Genomic DNA, 19,911 nt, shown 5'->3' with positions numbered 1-19,911 from the left:
GTTGCTGCAGAAGCTTCTGATAAACAGTAAGAGATCAAAAGAAGCATTTGGAAATGATTGTAAATGGAGTGGTAGATGTTGAGCTCCTGTCTTTTTGTGTTTTTTCCCCATTTTGCGTCAATAAAAGAGAGCGAAAGAGAGATACAACAGCTTACAAGAGCTTAAGCAAAAAAAGGCAAAAACAAAAGCAAGAACAGCTTTTGAAAAAGTCGTTTTGATATATCGCAGCGTCGAGGAGGCGTAATTAAACAATATTTCTGGGCTTTGGTGGAGCCCCTCAGCATATGCCATATGTCACCTCGCTTCATCATTGACAAGCACACAAGACTCAGCAAATAAACTAGAGCAGGGCCAGCAAATCAAGATTTATTAGACTTTTATACATTTATACCTTTTTTTCATGTTTTTAATCCAAACCTTTAAATGTATTTATATGGAAAACTAAAATTTGGTATATAAGACTTTGCATAATAGAATGTTTTTGCAGATAACAACAGCAAAAACTAAATACTGGGCATTAACTGTTGGTTTTCAGTTGTTAACCTTGTTGTAGTGTAATATATTATTATAGCAGTGGCCTGGAATATCTGCTAAATCTGGACAGATACTGTAAGTGCAAACACCACCCTGAGGAAGAGAACAACAGACAGCTGATGACTATGAGGGCCATGACTCACACACACACACACACACACACACACACACACACAGACCCATTTCCCTCATGTCTATTCAGTGTGTGTGTGTGTGTGTGTGTGTGTGTGTGTGTGTGGGTGCCTGCTTGGCTTCAAAGCAGGTTCATAGTGCAGAACAGATAAGCAAGGCAACATTTATCCTTATATTTAGACTGTCTTTTCCTCTTTTTTTTCCTCTCCCCTACTGTATTGTCTTTATCTGCTGTGTGCGTGCACATGTGGCTTAGATGTAGTTTGCAAAGACGAAATTGCCACCAGCAGTGAACTAAATCAGTCAGAAACTTCCATGGTTAGTTGGAAAATCAGTTAATTAAACGAAATCAAAAATCAATATTATTTCTATAAACATTATACTATTATTTTAACATATTAATAATCTTATTCAGCAACATAGCTGTTTTAAACATTGATAACAATATGAAATGTTTACATTTAGATTTAAATTGTTATAAAAAAGGCCGCAATGAATTATAATATTATTAAATGTAAAAAGCTAAATAAAGCCTTCTTTCAAAAACCTTGACCCAAACCTTGAAATATTATATTATACTATATTATAGAGAGCATCTTGTATAAAAACGTTGCAAGTGCCCATTTAGAAAGAGAGAATAATGAACGTTGGTACCGGTGATCCTGTGATCTCTAGCCGATTAAGCCTGTCAGGACAAGCTAGACAGATATTGTGAGGATCTTTCTCTCTCCCTTCCTTCAAAACTAACTCAATCCAGTCCTGTGCTCCTCCCAACACTAACCGGATCACAACATCCCACTCCTGCCGTTAATTCGTTTTGACCAGAGACGGAAGTGGCGTGGTTTGACGGAGCAGAGATGCAGAGCAGCTGTAATGAAGCCATCACGCAGGGACTGAGAGGACTCCTGGATGGCTTGACTCAATCTGGGTGGCGTTCACTGCTGTCTAATTAACTCTAAATGCATTAGGGAGCAGTTAGACTGCCTGCCAACAGCTCAGAGACAGGCCTCTAAATCAGCCCGCTGTTGGATATAGTGCAGAGTCACCAAGAGAATTATGGGTAATAAAGTTTTGCTAACCATTTATTTGTCTTCTCGTGAGTTGTTGCCGTTGGTGAATGCATAAGATGACGGTGGAGATTCATTTGGAAAGGCCTGATACTAATCCACACACCTGTGAAGAATATCAACACACTTTAATGTCAACGCTGATAAGACAGCTGCACTTCACACTTTTCTGGGGAATATTATTAACAAGTAATTTGTACCTAAAAGTATTCATTAGTAATTTTGCTCTTCACACCTTCACCTAAAATTATAAAAGTGAAATATAAAGTCAGTGACATATGAAGATAACTGTGAGATATAAAGCTGTTGCTAGTAAAATATAATGTCAAAATTATGTGGAATATATTAACAAGTGTGAAAAACTGTATAGTCACAGTTAATAGAAAAAGGGGCATGTCCAAATCCAATGTTATATTTACTTCTGATACCTTCTGATTGATTTTTGAAGGCGACATAGATGTATCCTTTGGTGCTTTTGATATCCCACAATCCTGTGCATTCAGTTGTGATAGTTGAGCTAAAATCTTTTCAGAGCTTTCATCTAAAAGATGGAGCTGGTAGTCAGTTTATGTGTAAATGTCCTTTGATGTTTAGTATGAAATTAGCATTGTAATGATAAAATATTTGCTTCTGCAAAGCTCACTCTGTTTTGCTGTAGATCATTATTCTGCTGCTCCAAAAGCCTATTAAAATGAGGTCCTTCATGCACAATCACTGCCTGCAAAGTCATTGCTTTCTGCCTAAGCATTCAGACACAATTAGTCACAATTATGAGATACAAAGTTGAACTGTAATCACATAACTTTTAATCTTTTTTTACAACGCTTGTCAATGAATTACTCACTGGGAGATGAAAAACTCGCTAAAAATGTAATATATATGCATCAAATGCAACCGCTCATTTGCGTGTGAAAATATGAATTAGCACAGTTTACTGGGAAAAAAATCTAAATCTAAAAAGGGTTTTCTAAATGACCTGTTTATCGAAGTCAGACATGTACATATACAAATGTTTAAGTAACTAAATTACTTAAAGTACTTAAACCAAGTTTCAAAAAACAAACAAACAAAAAAACTATTCAGAATAAAGGTACTTTACCAGTTTAAAAGAATGAGGAAGAAATAACACTTTTCACAGTTCAGTTCTCAAACTCTCTTGACTCCATGGCCTCCAGTGTCTATAAATAAACTGCATCTGAAAGCAGCAACTTTTCCTTTTTTGTTTCGTGATCTACTGAATGAGATTTAAAAAAAAAAAAAAAAAAAGTCTACTAAATAAACATATTATTCTAGAAATTTACTTTTTAAAGTTTAATATAGTTTTTTGAGTTCAGTATAACTTTGTTGTATATGTAATTTCCAAAAATACCAAGTTCTAGAATTTGGCATCACTCTTAATACCATGGTTTTTCTTTGGTTGAGATTTGAAATCGTTCTCATTTTGAATTGGTTGACTTTATTTAAGTGCTTGTTTTGGAATGGGTTCAGGAAATGGCATGAGCCAGACTTAAACTCGCACCTCAGCAAGTCATCGAGTGCTACACTGCCCTTCAGGCCTGCTCTCTGATGTATACTGCGTAGCTTAACTGAATTTGCTCTTCGTCTGAAGGCTTAAAAGTTTGTGCTGTAATTTGTGAAGGATTCAGAGGCTCAAAGTGAGCACAGTGCTGGCCGCAGCATTGCTCGATAATTAAGTATCATTAGATTCTCAGTCACTACTCTAGAGCTGTATTTACAGAGACAGAGCTGTGGGTGTGAAGACAGCTTGCTTCTGCTCGTCTGTTTACTCTATATGAGTGTGTGTGTGTGTGTGTTTGAGAGAGTGAGCTTCAGAAGGAGTTTGTACTGTTTGTACAGCCTCATTACTCATGAGAATTTCAGATCATATGTGGTGAGAGAGTAAAGAGAAAGAGAGAAGTCTATAGTCTCAAGAGTAACTTTAAACTTAGAGCAAGTTTGAGATGTTTTATGGTCGGATCTTTTCTATCAGGAATCCTGTGAGTAGGCCTCGCATCTGTCTGATTGGCTGATCATGCAGTCAATCAAATAATATCCACTTAAAATATAATATTTGTTAGTAAGGTAGTTTTAGGTATTGGGTAGGATTGACGATGTAGAATATTGTCGTGCCGAATATGTGCTTAAAAATAAACAGCCAATATGTAAAAAGGGGCGCAATGATGCTTTCAATCCATGTAATAAATTTGAAACCATCTTTAATTTTTGTGAACAAGTTAATGCATTTATTCTTTTTAAATTATCCATTACAACTTAATTCACAGTTAACATTTCCATCTCATTCTCAGTAGCAATTCAATCACGAACAAGGGGTCCGCACGCTTTTTGTGCAGTTCACCCTCGGTTATCACGCGTCTCCCATCGTCCCCAAAGAGATCCATACAACGCCATCATTCAAAGTGATGGTGACACTGACCTCATCACGTCCAATGAACATGTCATAATGAATGGCTGCGCTGGAAACGCTCTGCTGAGGTCTGGGTGAGCAGATTCCGAATCAAGCCCAGTGAGACGTGCGCCACGAGAGGGGCAGGGTGGAATGTTATTACACTATTCACTGAATCTCATCATCAAATCATTTGTCACCAAAGCACATATTGCCAGTGGATTACAGCAGTGGCCTGCCGCGGGTCGAGTGTGTGTGTGTGTGTGTGTGTGTGTGGTTAGTCAACCCTGCCAAGCAAGAAATGTGCTTCTGTGGTTCACTATTGCTTTAAGATTGAGGATGGGAATAAGACGCATAACATATGCCATATAACCTCTAACCTTTTCATACCAAACACAGAGCTCATATAGGAGGCTACCAAAATGTTTAAATTACAGTGACAGTGGAATATAGTTGCATGATGTATCCAGCTTTGAAGGTTGGAGGAGGACTGCATAACCAATGTCATGTGTCTGTGGCTACAAAAATCAATCGCTGGACTGAGATTAAAGGGATAGATCACCCAAAAATGAAAATTCCGTCACGATGTATTCGCTTTAGTGCAATTCCAACCTGTATGCTGATTTTTGGCCGCGGTCACGCAGCAGCAAATGCGATAAGACTTGTTAATGAATGTTGCCATCTTTGATATTTAATTTAGACACTGCGTTTATGATTACACAGGGTTATAGTCACAAATAGAAAATAAGTTTGCCTTTGGTTACTACATTCAAGCCACTATTGTAAGCTGCTGTGCGAACGGGACATTTTGAGACTGCTAAAGCCAAAGAAATACATTATATGTTTGTAGATATTAAGGAAACATGTTATGTTTACATTGCTGTTTCTCTGAAGAATAATGCTATAGTCAGTAATTCTACTCTGACATGTGCGTTTCAGACAGATTCAGGGCCAGAATCGGAGCCTTTCAATCATTAGCTGGCAATATTCTATACTGCACCTTTAATCCGTGACCTTCCCAATTCCAGTTGCTGGAAAACACAGAGTATTGCTGTCAAGGAATCATGTAATCATCTTTACATAGCTGCTTCTCTGAAAAAACAATGCTATAGCCAGCAATTCTACTCTGAAATTTGCGTTCTTTGTTTTTCGTTCTTTGCCTTTGTTTTTGCAGTACCTATTTATCCGTATTTATCCGTTTGTTGACTTTGAAAAATGGTGCGTGTTGATATCTTTCAGCGGTTGAAACAAGATACCTTCTGATGTTCGTTCATATTTATTGTGTGCTATAATAACTAGCAAAGAGGAAGAGAAAAACTGACAGTGTGAGACCATTTCTTTCCATTCTGCACATTCACACAGCTGTGTCCACATTTGCAAGAACCAGTGAAATTTGTTGTGCAGTTTTTTTAATCTGAATGTGGACACAAATGAGATTTGAAACATTGAATTATGATTCATTTCAGTCTTCCTTTCACAAAGTTAACGTATGGTCATTCAACAACATGGTAATTCCACTCTAAGTGTATTTCAGTCACCATATTTCAACATTTACATTTACATAACATTTACATAACATTTACATTTACTTATTAATGAGAAATACAAACAATTTCATTATAAAGAGGCACATAAACACGAGGGGAGCTTGTAATACAATACTTCAGACATAGTTTAGAATAGTACAAGCTAGAAAAAGTAGTAAAGAGTTTTTTGAATATTGTCAGGGATTTGGTGTTCCTAATGCTCTTCGGAAGATCATTCCTCCAGCAATTTTCTCCTGATTTTGTGCCTCGATATGATGGTACCATCAGATGTACTGATCGCAGGATTCTCCATGGGATGTAGATTCTTAAAAGTGAGTGGAAGCATTTCTTCAAGTTTCAAGTCACCATGCAATCGCTAAATCATCTGTAATGATCTAATTAATTGGGGGTGGATGAAATGAAGTCCCAGCTTACATTTTTCTCAGTCAAGAAGCAGTTTTACTTAAATATGTCACTGTGATGGACAAAATGATCGCAGCTTTCCTTTCTGGCTGACTTTAAATCATTTACTGACAATACGCTGTAGATGTTGTCAATAGAGCTTAGATTTTGTTTAACGTTGTAACATGTCTTTAAAGTGGGTCTTTGGTGTTGGAGCGTGTCCTTTTTTAAAGCAGACTCTTTCAGCTTTATGCACTTGTTGACCCTGCATCTAAATTTAGCCGCTTTTAAATGCCTATGTTATGTGTCATTTGCGAATCAAAGCCACATGTTAAAACGAATGACCAAAATACCATCAAGTCCACTTTGTAACTCTTCAATTTGAGAATGAGGTTGATGTGGACTTTGAAGTGTCGCACAGCAGTGTGTCATTCCTTAAACACACACACACAGGCTCAAGTCTTTATCTGATCCAGACTGCAATTGGCCCTGAGCTTTGCAAGCCTCTGCAGCCTTGTTGATTTGACCCGCTTTAATTAAACTCCATACAGTTGTGCTATCTGTGTGTTTTTTCACTGAAGATTGCCTTCGAAATGAAATTGTATTGAATAGCTTGTTGAGTCTCATTGAATGCCCTGTCATGGGAGTGTAAACATCCTCTGATAGCGGTTATTTCCCTCTGCCGGAGAAGCTGCGTTTGACCACGTCTTTGTGTGGATGCAGTCAAAGATAGAGAAGGACATTATGGTGTCATTAGCAGAGCGGCTTTGAGATGTCAGGCCTCTGCTGATAAACACGGGCCAGTGTAGAGCACAGCTGGATCTGAGGCCATTAAACTGAAGGAAAAGCACTGCTGGTGTGGTGGCAGAGATGAGAAGGGCTTCTGGGTCGTTTGGTGTGTGGGAGCTGAAGAGGGATAATAAATAGATGAATTAAGATGTTCTGTGCCCCTGAGCGAAACAAGCCATTAACACGTAATGCAGGATTCCTGGAGTACTGGGGGTTTCCTTGTGATATTTGTAATGATTACATTCATCTTGGAGGCTGATCAAAACCGTCGTGCTGAAACACTCGCCACAGCACTGCACAGCATCAGCCGAACAGTTGCTGTTATTTTGTAATATTTACACTATTGTAAAACACACTGCCATTCAAAAGTGAAACGTGAGACTGCATTTATTTGATCAAAAATACAGTAATATTATTAGTGTAAAATATCTGTTTTCTGTATTAATATATTTGAACATCTAATCCATTCATGTGACTGGAAATCGCTCTAATATGCTGAATTGATTATCAAAAACATGGTGAAAAATATTTTCAAGTAAACTGTCATTCATTGCTAAATAGAAAGGAAAAATTTTTTTTGAAATAGAAATAGTTTGAAACCTGTTACATTTGGTTTGTTTTAGTGCATCCTTGATGAATAAAATAATTATTTTAAAAAGGAGAAGCTTTTGTGTATAATGTAATTTCATAACATTTTAAGCGCTTCTTCGCTATGTTTATTATGTACAGTAGTATTTAAATGGTCATTAAACTTTTAACAGTTTATAATAGTTAGCATTGCTTTTATTGTTGTGACCATAATCCAATCAAATTAAAGATGCATGTACTCTGTCAGCATAGTAACGGATCCTGATTCAATAAATATTTGACAGCGTATGATTTTAACACAGCTGTTCTGCCATGGGCAGCGAGCACTGATACTGTCTGAGAAAATGAATCTCCCAGAAACTCTCCTAATGGCTTTCCTCAGACACAGTACACCCCCACATTCAGGGACTGTCAGTCATCATTCAATGAATTTTGATTTCAGACATACATGGGCTGATGGTTTTGTGTAAATTTGATATTTCCGTGGCAAAATTGGAAACGGTATTGAGGGCCTTTCTTCCATTTACGCTCAATTCAGTACAGAGACAGCTCTCTAATGCCACCCTGAGCATTGTTGTTGCTGCTACAAGTATTCAAGCGTTGAAGTCACTGATCGGAAATAAGGAGGGTAAGGTGGGTGAACTATTGTGGTGAATAGACACAACCATAAATAGAATTTTTGTGTTTCTAGCTACTCCAAAAAGTAAGGATAAAAATAATGACATTTCAATGACATAAAGAAAGGAGTGATAGATTACAGTGGTCAGAAGAGAGCAAGATGTCAAAATTGCTGTCACTCTTTCAGGCATTGTATTAAAAAATGTATAATTAAATAAATTAAAATTATTAAATAAATATATATATATATATATATATATATATATATAAATATATATATATGAATATTAAGAAATGTGAAGGGGTCAATTATGGGCAAAAATTATGACTTCAATTGAACAGCCAAACTTAAGAGAAGATTGCCAACAGATTTCATGAACATTTATATGTAGATATTCATAAAATGTCTTATTTTTAATAAAATGTATAACATAATTTTAGAAAATGTTTTTTTTTATTAATAAAGTTGGTAAAACGGGCATATTTATTTATCTGAATTTATTAATTTTGTTATTATTTGCTTAAAAAGACAAAACTGTCTGACAGTAACCAACCACTTAATTGTTCATTCATATTAAAACCATTCATTTTCTGAGAGGTCTACAGTATGTCATTTTGATGTGATTAATGTTTTTTATATTTAACAAGATTACGCCTAATTCCTATATGTTCAATGTGACTATATTATGATGCTATACAAACTGTATGTATTTTGTGTTCTTCAAAATCACTGTTTTGATAGCATTTTTTTTTTAAAGCAAATTACAAAGTAAACACTAAGCCATGTTTTGTTACTGTCCCATGTTAATATTTACACGGATATGTCATCGTACTTTTCTCGAATGCAGCCATGTTTCAATTGCTTCCTCTCTTGTCTCTCTGCTCTAGTGGTCATTATGGCATCTGGTTTACTGGTTTACCCCTTCGGTCTCAACTCCAGCCTGGTCAAGTCTTTCTGCGGAGACTCTGACATCTACTACGCCGGGGAGTGTCAGATAGGATGGGGCTACATGCTGGCTATCGTAGGTGTCATGCTCACTCTCTTCCTGCCCTTTTTCGCCAAGTACGCCCCTAAGGAGCAGCTGTCACCCACCCCACTGCCCACTCTTTTATAGAGCACTAAAGACCCCCACCTACAATATTCAACCTGCTCAGCCGTCATAAAGAATTGTTAAAAAGATCAAAGATTTGAGGATGGACAGATTGCGAAGTCTCAGCTTCATTAGCCGTGATTGGTGATAATGATGTCATGAAGACCATGTCGCTCTGGAGCAGAACTCAAGACCCTTCATCCTTTCTATTGTCATTGTTTTTATTTTTTAGCGTCCTCCTTAATTCGATAAGGTCTTTTTTTGTCCCAGTCAATCTGCCAGGTGAAAAATTTGTTTAAATGGATTTTGCTCTTTCTTTTCCTCCTTTCTAATTTATTTTCAAGCTCTGTTCTTGATCGAAGACCTCTAAGGACTAACTACTGAAAACATCGGACAATGGTGCAAATTAGTATTTTTGAACTTTGATTTGCAAGGATCAAAACCAAAAATAGCAAATTAAATGAAAATTGAGTATCAATTTCCAATACTATTTTACTAGGACTTGTCAGCATGCAGTGAAAGGATGGCAAAAGCAAACGGTAGGCCCTTCTCAAATGGACATCTTCAAATGGATCATGGAGTTCATTGAGAGAAACTAAACTCAAACGTAATAAATCTGAAAGTTGGAAAGTTTCGAAGCACCTGATATAGTACTTATTCAAGGACCAACACTGTGGCTTAAGTAAACATTTTTATCCTCCGAACAAGTTTAATTAACAGGCATCTGTCTGAATTTTCTTCATTTTGTTTCTCATCTGAGGGCCAATAAGGAACTGTACTGACAATATGGACCGGGCCGTTGCTTCAAACTGCCATGGATGGACCACAAGCATGGACTTTTCTCAACTGTACGTGAAAGTGAAATGATCCCACAAAGTAAAACCATTTGTTTTCCCAAACTGAATGAACAGGATATGTTGTGAAGTCTCCTTTTGCGTTCTTTACTGTAACACCTACTAGTACTGAATTATTCAGGATTACACAAATCAGGAGCAAGGCTGTTCTTAGATAAAGTTGGGCTTAGTCAACATTGAGACACTACGTTCTGGAAAATACCAACTTCTAACCAACTTGTGCCTTTTGACCATTGCTAAGACTTAAGTACCTTTCATCAGGTAATCTACTTCTGAAACATTTTGTAAATGCTTTCTTGTTGGATTAACATTGTGTGATTATTTCTGTACGTCTCCATCTTTAATGACGATTAGTTTTAGCTGAGCGTTTTTAATGTTGGCGCCTCTTGCCAAGCTGATGGCTGATGGTTTTGTTTTAAAGGGGTTGCAAAAAAGAAGAAAACAATGAAAGCTAAATTAGTAAGTCATTGAACAAGACAGGAAGACCAATTGAGTCCTGATTTGTCATGACAGATTTATGTATTTCTGTGGGAAATTTGCTGTAATGATCAAATTAAGCTAATGTGCTAATGCATTTACACTTGGCACAGCAATACAGTGAAGCTAAAGCTTCTACTTGGATCATTCCATATTGCACTTGGCTCACTTTTGCTGTTGTGTTGATCCATTTGTGTGTTATGTGTTCAGACAGGCTAAAACATTGGCACTCAACTGCCCTCTTTTCGTAGATTTAACACCAAATTCTATTATGATATAGATGTGCTGACAGCAAAACAAACCCATTCCCACCGATATGTGTGTACTTATAACTCTTAGGGTAGCTGAGGCTCAGAGGACAGAGCACAACTTTAAACTGGCATGAGATGTCAAATCTAACAGGCCCTTTAAATGTGTTTATGCAGGAGTACACTGGCATTCTCTGATTGCCTTGATGGTGATGGCAACTTGCGTTCTTGAGTTTATGTATGTAAAGTCTGACCACTGGTAGATCTTAGATCTTGTAGATTAGTGCTGTGGGTTTCCCACTGTGTTTTGGTTGTAAATAGTTCTGTAACATGGCATCCTGATGGTTGGTTCCCTTTTGAAAGATATATTTTGCAATGTTACCTCATCATTGTGTTTGTTTAACCTTTGAAATCTTTAACAAATTGCTGTTATGTGTTTCTTCTTTGTAATAAAGCATTTCATAAACTGTCTTTTGAATGAAGGCATCAGCAAATCCTAAGAACACTGTTTGGGAATGGAGTACAAATAGCTTTTAATGCAACAAAATGCAAAAATGTAGAAATTAGAACTCAAATATGCGCAAAAATGTGAATAAATAAGATATATGATCACAAATTGAAATAAACCATGTATGCATAGTTCAATGAAAACTAAATTTACATGCATCTAAATTATAACACAGGATTATATATGCATATAAAAGTAACTAAAATATTCTGAATGCATTTTAAATTACATTTTATAAATGCATATAAATTAAATATTATTAATGAATCTAATTTGCAAAGTAAATCAAATTCTCCAAATACAGATACAAATTGTTTTACATTCACTGACCATTGCAGATCATTCTTTAACTACTTCACAACTAAACCTAAACCAACCCTAACTTCAGTATAAGTGTGCTAGGTCAATCTTTCTCCTGTTACTCACTCCATCCACATCACATTTCACTGAGAGCCAGCACCGCATCCCTCATTTTTGCATCTGATACTCTCACCGCCTCCAGGGCATTCCTTTGCTCTGACAGTGAAGCAGCTCGGACTGACACACAAGTCATTGTGTCTTTGTGGCTGTCGTAGTTTCCAACGCAGCGATGCACCTGACCTCTAATCAGTCTGGGCAGTGTTTGATCCTGAAGAACAAATACACAGTGACTTGAACGTGAAGGTTTATGTTGTCTCTACCACTGCAAACATCACATAACAATGGGCAGTCATAATATCTTATCTTATTTAAAAAATGGAGAGTGTGCAATGAAAAATAAGTGGGTGTCATAAAAACTAGAGAAAGCACTTTGTTTCTGTTGTTTCTTAAGATCTGTATCTGTAATGTCATCTCTAAAATAAATCAAATACTTTAATATTTTTAAAAAACAAATTCTTAACTTTTAATGCTTATTTTCAGCGATATTTAATGACTACAAAGTAGTTTGATGATGAAAAATAGTAGAAAAATAGTAATTTAATGTTTCCTTACTGACCCCACACCTTTGAACAGTAGTGCATTTAATAAAAAATAATAAAATGTAAAATGATACAATTGTAAAAATGCATGTGTTACAGAGAAGAAGTACAGTTGAACCTCTGGAGGAAAATCAGTATTGTCAGACTCACATTTTCATAGTAAAGGCAGTGTACCACCTCTTTACCGTCCCTCATGAGAAATTTCTTTGCTCCATGTTCTCCAGCTGTAACTGCAGAGTCCAGAGTAGCTGTAAAGAGAGACTGTTAGACACAGATTTAAATCAAGGGGGCCCCATGTGTCATTTGTCTCCTCACCAAATATCTCAAACAGCATTGGTACTCTGTTCTTGTACTGGCTCCAGTGCTTCATGCCTTCAATAACAGCAGTAATAACATGCAGCACTGTGTCATAAGGGGGCTTCTATCCAGCAGGAGAGAGTGCAAATCACAAATGTTAGCCGAACAAATAAAACAACATTTTATACTGTGAGGCAGAAAATATTTGAAAAAAATGCTGCAGGTTTGCAGCGTTGTAGTAAAGAGGAATAGTTTTTTGTTTTTATTTATTTACAGTGTTTGATATGTTAATATGTTTGTGATATGAATGCGACGGCCCCTTTAGAATGGGTTTTCCCTTAAATGAAGTGACACACACTTGCTGCTGAGAGGTGGTCTGGACACTTGAGGTGTCCGTCTTTTCTTTTGTCCACATTCCAGTGGAGGACTGTCCAACAGGTCTGAAGTTCCACTTTCCACCGTGGCTCTGAGCTCCAGGACCCTGACTGCTTGCTGCTGTGGGGATGCACTGCTGGGGGCGGTACAGCATTCTGGGGGAATGTGTCGGTCTGTTAAGTGACTGTTGATTCTGGATGCAGCTGGACCATCTGGACTGGCCAAGTGAAACCGAACTGCTCCTTGGAAAACCACCACGAAGCTGGGATCCAACTGCTGGCATTGAATCCTGTCTCGCTGGAGGCTTCTGTTGCGCTGTCTGTGACCTGGAGGTAATACAGTGACAAATACAAAATATAATATCACAAATGATTTTTAGGATAAGCAAGCTATTTTTATTCAACCTCAAAACAGTATTTAGCATAAATTTGTCAACTTGACTACGTACCGAGGTTAGGTTACACTGTCCAACAAGGTGCATTACTCAACCTTAATAATAAGTGATACATTTGTTACGGTGTTTAATGATCTTTGATAACGTTACTTCATTTTTAGTTCTTGTTAGCTCAAGTCAAATAATATTAACAGATATAATTTTTTTTTTTTTTTAAATGTATAAGTTGAAGTGAACATGAACTAAGATTAATACATTATTTACAAATGTTTTCATTGTTTATGTTAACTAATGTAGATAAGGGAATATTTCACCCAAAACAGAACTTTTTCTGAATATGTATTCATCATGATGCCAGGTTTCAATCTTTGCATCTGACGTCCATAATTCATAATAATACTTCCTACAATTGGACTCTCAATCTGACAGCACCCACTCACTGCAGAGATCCGATGGTATGCAAGTGATGTCAAAAAGTACATTTTTACCAAATTTCCACTATTTCTTTAAAATGTTACTTAAATATTTAAGAATCTTAAGGCTCAGGTCAGAAAGAAGTATTTCTTAACAGTCCTCTACAAGACCTTCCTGGTATGTAGTCATTATTTCACAGCCTAAATTGTGTACCAGACATAGGCAGGTTTTTTGGGGTGAGGCAAAGGTGCATATCCACGTCCCGCCACACCGGGTCCAGGAGCAGATCTCATGCTGGCTTGCTGTGATGAAACGGAGGCTCCCTGGTTCCACTGACCACTCTGACCCAAAGCTAAAGAGAATCCTTGGGTTATATATATATAAAAAACCATAATAACGAAAGACAAAAAAGATTTGACATAAGCAGATTTTCTGCCTCCATACTACAATTAGCTTTACAGTTCATACTAACAGTTCAATAAATTTAGATGCTACTACCCTAAGCACAAATTGAAGTTACCTGACAAATAATTTCAGTGTGTTATAGTGTAACATAATGACTTTGAATATCTAAACATCGAAAGCGCTGAATCAGGATTTCAGAGGAAATGCATACGGGGAAGAGCGGAGGAAGAAGAGGAGGGGGTTTGTGTCTCATTGTAGGGGCTGGTAGTGAAGAGCTCGCTCTCTGAGGGATTAGACGTCAAAGGCAGCCTGCTCCTTTTCCTTTGATTAAACAGAGGCACAGAGAGACAGCCTGCAGAAAGACAAAACTCTGCTTTGATTTCAGGCTCCAGCAACCTGAATAACACTTTAACTGCAGATAAGTGTTGTGTTAGCAAATAAGATGTTGACGGATTTGGCAAGTGTATGTACAGGGAGGTCCCTGGAAATAATATATATATATATATATATATATATATATATATATATATATATATATATATATATATATATATATATATATATATATATATGCAAGTAGTTAGCTAGATTATTTAGTAGACGGCAAATACAAGTCTTATTTTCTGTTTTGTAACGTTATTTCCACCATATTAGACTTTAAATCCTACCTGAGGTTGGTCTCTGGTTTTCATTCCTCCACATCCCGACTAATCACTTCTCACACTGATTTATTGCGTGAAAGGGAAACAATAATTCATCGTCATTATTTATTTCCAATAATTCGTATATAACTTTTATAAGTTATATCAGTTAACGTAAGCAGTTGCATTTGGGGTTAACAGTTGTCCTTATGTAACGTTAGCCTATGCTTTTCTATCTATTTTTTTTCACTACCTCAACACAAAATCGCAGGTACTGTTGAAATATTAAGAAAACATAACGTTGTATGTAATACTTAAGCGGTTTTGTTTATTGTTTTTGCTAATGTGCGAATCAAACTGTGCTTACCAGTAACGTTACGAAATGTCGTCAATGAAGTGAAAAGGTGTGAATAAGAAACGCTTATTCAGTAGTTTAAGACGTGTCTGTGGTTTAACCTTATATTAATTCTTTAATGTCACAACATTTTTGTTTGTCGCGACGCGTTCGTTTTGGCGCGAGTGGCGCGTGCGCTTGTGAACACTGAGCCATACCCGCGAATCGGTTCTTTTGAACAGTTCGGTTCGATTAGCTAGGAATTAAAAACGGTTCTTTCCACTTAACGGCCAGGTAAGGTTTGAGAGACCGGGTTTATCTTAAATCAGGACTAGGCCTTTAATTTAAAAGATAAATCTGTAAACGCTTAAAAAAAAAAAAAAAAAAAAAAAAGGGACAAAATTTGATAGATTATTTTGAAAATAAAATGACAATTTACGAGAATAAGGTATGTTTCTAGAATAAAGTTGAAATTAATGAGAATCAAATCAAATTTATGAGAATGTATTAGTATTAAGTATAACTTACCAAAATAAAGAGGTAATGTTTCAAGAATAAAGTCGAAATATTTTGAGAACAAAGTCAAAATATTCTGAGAATAAAGTCAATATACTTCAAGAACAAAGTAGAAATTATGAGAATAAAGCTAAAGTGTTTGCAGATGAGGTTTCTCTGCTCAGATCATCAAAAGACGTATGGTTTCGATGTGATTTGTAAACAGTAGACTATAACAAAAATATTTTTTAAATATATACGGAATGATTAAAAGTCAAATAAATGTTTTTAGAAAGTTTTGATTAATAACAGTGCTGATGCTGTTATAAATTCATATAATATTTAGAAAAAAGATTGAAATTGAAGCTTTGCTCTTATCATTTTGCCTGGTTGAAAATGTACTTAATTTCTAGTTGGCATTAGACAACATGCAAACTTGAGGCAGGCCTAATATAAGGTCTTGACTAAATAAACAATCAAATAAAATGTTTTTTTTTATGCTATTCTTTGTTTTTTCCATGTGAACACACTATATTCTTTTAAATGTTTAATACTCCACCAGTCAAAGGCTTGGAATGATTAAGATTTTTTATTATTTTTGAAAGAAGGTTCACAAAAGCTGCATTTATTTAATTAGCAACTAAAGTAAAAAAAAAAAAAAAAAAAAAAACAGTACTGTTAAAAAGTTACACTTTTTGTTCAGTTGAACTGTTTTGTATTTGAATACATTTTAACATTTAATTTCTTTCTGTGATTAAAAGCAGAATTTTTAGCAGCCATTACTCCAGTTTTTAGTCTCTTGTAATCCTTTACAAATCCTTCTAATATGCTGATTTGGTACAATATTTGTTTTTGCGCCAAATCAGCTGCAAAAGAAGGTATCACAGTTTGCTAATCAGTTCGCTAATGTTTTAATTAATAGGTTAATCTACCTCAGATATTAATGAAAAAACAACTAATTGAAATGGCTTGACCATCAACATCAACTAGTATAAAATATAGAGTGATTGACTGCATTGTACAAACTGCTCAAGTCGCTCAATACGTATTTACTACTCGTCAGTATAAAGCGCTCCTGGTAAACAGGGCACAATTAATTACAGCATATTAAATGCGTGAAAAAATAAACTGTCAATAGTTTAATCCCGGCCAACATTGTGTGTCTCTGTGGGTCGGTCGATACGGTAGACGAACTCAGCAGGCAGGAAGTATCCCAGGTACTCCACTGTGTTTGGGGTGGTGTCTATGTAGTAATGGCCCCCCTCGCCATGGTGACTGAAGCCATGCGTGTGCTCCACTCTCAGGTCAAGACCCTGTCAATTGGAAGCAACAAAAACGAGCTGATATGAAATATTTAGGGGAGATGCAATGAAGGTTTGTCAGAGTGGGTTGGTACTCACTGGGTCTCTGGACACCATGACGGTTTGAAATATCAGTGGAGCACTGACTTCGAAATGCCTGAGCCAGTTGTTGACATCCTCGTTGGTGTTTAGTGGGCAGGCGGAGAATTCACGCGGCTTAACAACAGAGCAGTGAAAAGATCACACTTCCATCACATCCAGCAAGCTTAATCCTAGTCCAAGACGCTACTTTATTTCATAGAGTTGATTAGTGACTGCTTTATAGGCCCTACAAGTGTCTATTATAATGATGTTTTAGTTTGTTACCATGATATGGATCTTTGCCTTCCCCTTCTGTATGATGAAAGTCCCCCCCAAGGCCACGCTCTTCTCCCCATAATGTTCTTCCACGGTCTTTCTCATGCAGCTCACAAGACTGTCCTCTCCGGTCCTTCGGCAGGCTCTCACCTCAATGACCTGCAATGGAGGTTTTTCAAGCCTTGCGCTGTTTGATAATCTCGTGTAATGTTTGCTGCGTGTGAAAACTGCTAAATGAAGAATAATAACAATAACACATACAGTACCATTCACATGTTTGGGGTCAGTAAGATTTTTCGAAAGATATTACTGATAGGTTTATTCTGCACTGTGCCTTCACATATAAGCTCATCGATGCTTGACAGAGCGAGTCTCTGAGTCGCGATGTGATTGGCTGATGCCTGCGTTGGCCATCAATGGACCCGATGCCATGTGACGGACCCACAATTCATTTCTGTAACACTTGACGTCACTCCATTCAAAAGTAAACAAGAGGTGTTTTGTATCCTAAAAAAAATGTATCACAGTTTCCACAAAAAATCTGATCATAAACCTGATCTCTTCTGGAAGCTGGTTTCAACTGTGGGCTAAAATGGACTCTCTGGTTTTGTGTGAACCCTTAGTATTTCTAACAGACTTGATCCTTATGATATGAGTGCTTTGTTAGGTTTATATTCAGTGAGCATATCCGCAGTGTATTTAGGCCCTATGCCATTGAGAGATTTAAAAACAATCCTAAATGTAACTGGAAGCCAGTGTAAGGACCCGAGGACTGGTGTGATGTGCTCAGATTTTCTGAGCTGCAGCTGTCTAATGGTCTTCTTATCAAAAACATTACTTTTTAGTCATTAGTATGACTGTAGAAGGATCATGTGACACTAAGACTGGATGCAATTACACTCTTATCGTTACATTTTATGTGATTACATTTCAAAATATATTAGATGTAAGTGATTTTAAATTGTAATAAATAACATTTTTTGATCAAAATAAATGTGGCCTTAACAAATAAGAGACATATTTAAAAAAAAAACTACTGATACCACTACAGATACCACTGATATCAGATTCATCGCTTCTGGCCATTTCCAAAGGAAATACTTAATGATCAGAAATCACAGTATTGAGATGTATAGAGATGTATAGAATATCAAAGCAAAGCCTCTATGATCCTCACCTTTCCAGGTTTGCCCTCACACGCATAAAGGTTTGCAAGGAGGCCGAAGTCGCAGTCATGGAACCTGTCACTGTATTTCTCCTGCAGACATTTTCCATCTGCTGGGTTGATGGATGAAAAATAACTGGCATTCACTGCAGGTCTTCCTTCAGCTTCAGTCAGCACCAGAGGCATCAACTATGAAAAGACAGATACAGCATTATTCCATTACTCCACATTAATAAAAAAAAACACAATTAAAAAAAAATGGGTTCTTCTTTGTTGATAAGGTTAACATAACAGTTTTGGACTGTTGTACAGAAACTTATCACCATATGTGGCAATTTTCTTTTTCTGCTGCAACTGTTCATGATTTTTTTTTTTTTATGTCTGAACATTTTAATGTGGAAAAACACAATGCTGCTTGTTTCAGTGCAGCTGTCCAGACCTCTCCATTCCCCCGACTGTCTTGCAGGAAACGGCACCAGCACCAAGAAAAAATCCCCCCGGCAGCTCCACCTCCTTGGACACCGCGTTCATGTTGTACACCTTAAAGGGGAAAACTTGCATCGGTCAGGGTTTATGATGCCTTTATGACAGTACCATTTTCAGTCTTTTAATGCACCTTCTCCGGTTTGGCCAGAGGAATCAGATAGGGTACGCCTCCCACATCAGTAATACGAGGTTTGCCGCACAGACCTAATACGAAAGTAATGAGTGCTGTTCAAAGAGTCTGTAACACCTTCAAACACCACTGTATGAAATTCAGACTGAAATACCATTTATACACACCCTTGACCGGAAACCCAAAAGGCTCTTGTGTGAGATCTGGACAGTCGGTGACAGACACTTTCACATCAGAAAAATTCTTATTCAGTCCTGATTGCAGCACTGTATCACAAACACACACAGCATATTAGTTACATTGAAGAACTGTAAGACCCGGTATAAAAAAAAACCATTAAGATTATAATGTATAACTTAAAAGTGCACCCACAAAATTTTAGTTCATGTTTAGCTTCCAATTGTACAAGGACCTTACTGACATATTTAGGACTGCATGCATTAATGCATTTATTTACTGTAAAGTTAGTCGACAAAGGTCACATGATTTCAATGATTAGATTTTAGGTTAGTTTTTTTAGTTTTAGTTTTTTTTTTCTCAAGGATATCTTTTTCTGTTACTTTCGACAATCTGCTTAAGGTACTTAAAAAAAATCACAACAAAGTCCCTGTGAACTTTGGACTCATGTCCTATCATTTGGGTTTCTCCAGTGCAGTTTCAGTTAGTCATGCTAACTTACATGCTACACCCGTTTAAATGCACACATTAAAATGAAATGCGCCATTTACCCCGACTCAGCTCCTCGAGGTTTGGAACATGCAGCTGGAACTTGTCGGTCTTGCCGGAGTTTGCCATCCTTCTCGGTGTGTATCGATCCGTCAGACAGATCACATGACAACGGGCGGCTCCTTCCGCTCTCGAAAGAGAAAAGAGCGTGCAAACTCTCGAAAACGCTTTCATTGGCCATCCAGAAAACATAA

The 19,911-nt window shown here is 36.9% G+C and overlaps 3 protein-coding genes across 3 annotated transcripts in view; 1 reads left to right on the top strand and 2 right to left on the bottom strand.

Moving 5' to 3' along the window:
• Positions 1–11,201, top strand: part of LOC122344645 (transmembrane protein 211) — a 103,904-nt gene extending 92,703 nt beyond the window's left edge. The window contains exon 3 of the mRNA XM_043238169.1: positions 8,949–11,201. Coding sequence (XP_043094104.1) covers positions 8,949–9,175 — 227 coding nt within the window. The 3' untranslated portion in view covers positions 9,176–11,201. The remainder of the gene's footprint in view (positions 1–8,948) is intronic.
• A 105-nt stretch (positions 11,202–11,306) lies between these two features.
• LOC122345101 (spermatogenesis-associated protein 22) lies at positions 11,307–14,784 on the bottom strand. The gene is made up of 7 exons (XM_043238934.1): positions 14,751–14,784; positions 14,294–14,494; positions 13,891–14,029; positions 12,853–13,195; positions 12,513–12,618; positions 12,348–12,445; positions 11,307–11,866 (listed from the first exon to the last, which is right to left on the bottom strand). Exons 1-7 carry the CDS (start codon positions 14,782–14,784, stop codon positions 11,675–11,677), a joined length of 1,113 nt encoding a protein of 370 aa, XP_043094869.1. The 3' UTR covers positions 11,307–11,674.
• Positions 14,785–16,128: 1,344 nt separating this feature from the next.
• c5h11orf54 (chromosome 5 C11orf54 homolog) lies at positions 16,129–19,867 on the bottom strand. The gene is given in 9 exon segments (XM_043238133.1): positions 16,129–16,865; positions 16,953–17,069; positions 17,220–17,369; positions 18,388–18,564; positions 18,815–18,825; positions 18,828–18,915; positions 18,992–19,065; positions 19,159–19,257; positions 19,720–19,867. Coding segments are annotated over 9 exon segments (957 nt in total). The 5' UTR covers positions 19,787–19,867; the 3' UTR covers positions 16,129–16,691.
• Positions 19,868–19,911: the final 44 nt, after the last annotated feature.

This window comes from Puntigrus tetrazona, chromosome 5 (assembly GCF_018831695.1).
Source record: "Puntigrus tetrazona isolate hp1 chromosome 5, ASM1883169v1, whole genome shotgun sequence".
Taxonomy (NCBI): Eukaryota; Metazoa; Chordata; class Actinopteri; order Cypriniformes; family Cyprinidae; genus Puntigrus; species Puntigrus tetrazona.
The sequence above is the reverse complement of the archived record's forward strand: the minus strand, read 5'-3'. Positions and strand labels throughout refer to the sequence as shown.

Excerpts from the sequence above, each read along its gene's own strand:
- LOC122345101 (XM_043238934.1), bottom strand. The coding sequence starts at position 14,784 with ATGTGGAGGAATGAAAACCAGAGACCAACCTCAG. Across the intron at positions 12,619-12,852 it reads AGACCACCTCTCAGCAGCAA|AAGCCCCCTTATGACACAGT; the intron begins GTGTGTGTCACT and ends CCTGCTGGATAG. Across the intron at positions 11,867-12,347 it reads ACTGCCTTTACTATGAAAAT|GATCAAACACTGCCCAGACT; the intron begins GTGAGTCTGACA and ends TTTGTTCTTCAG.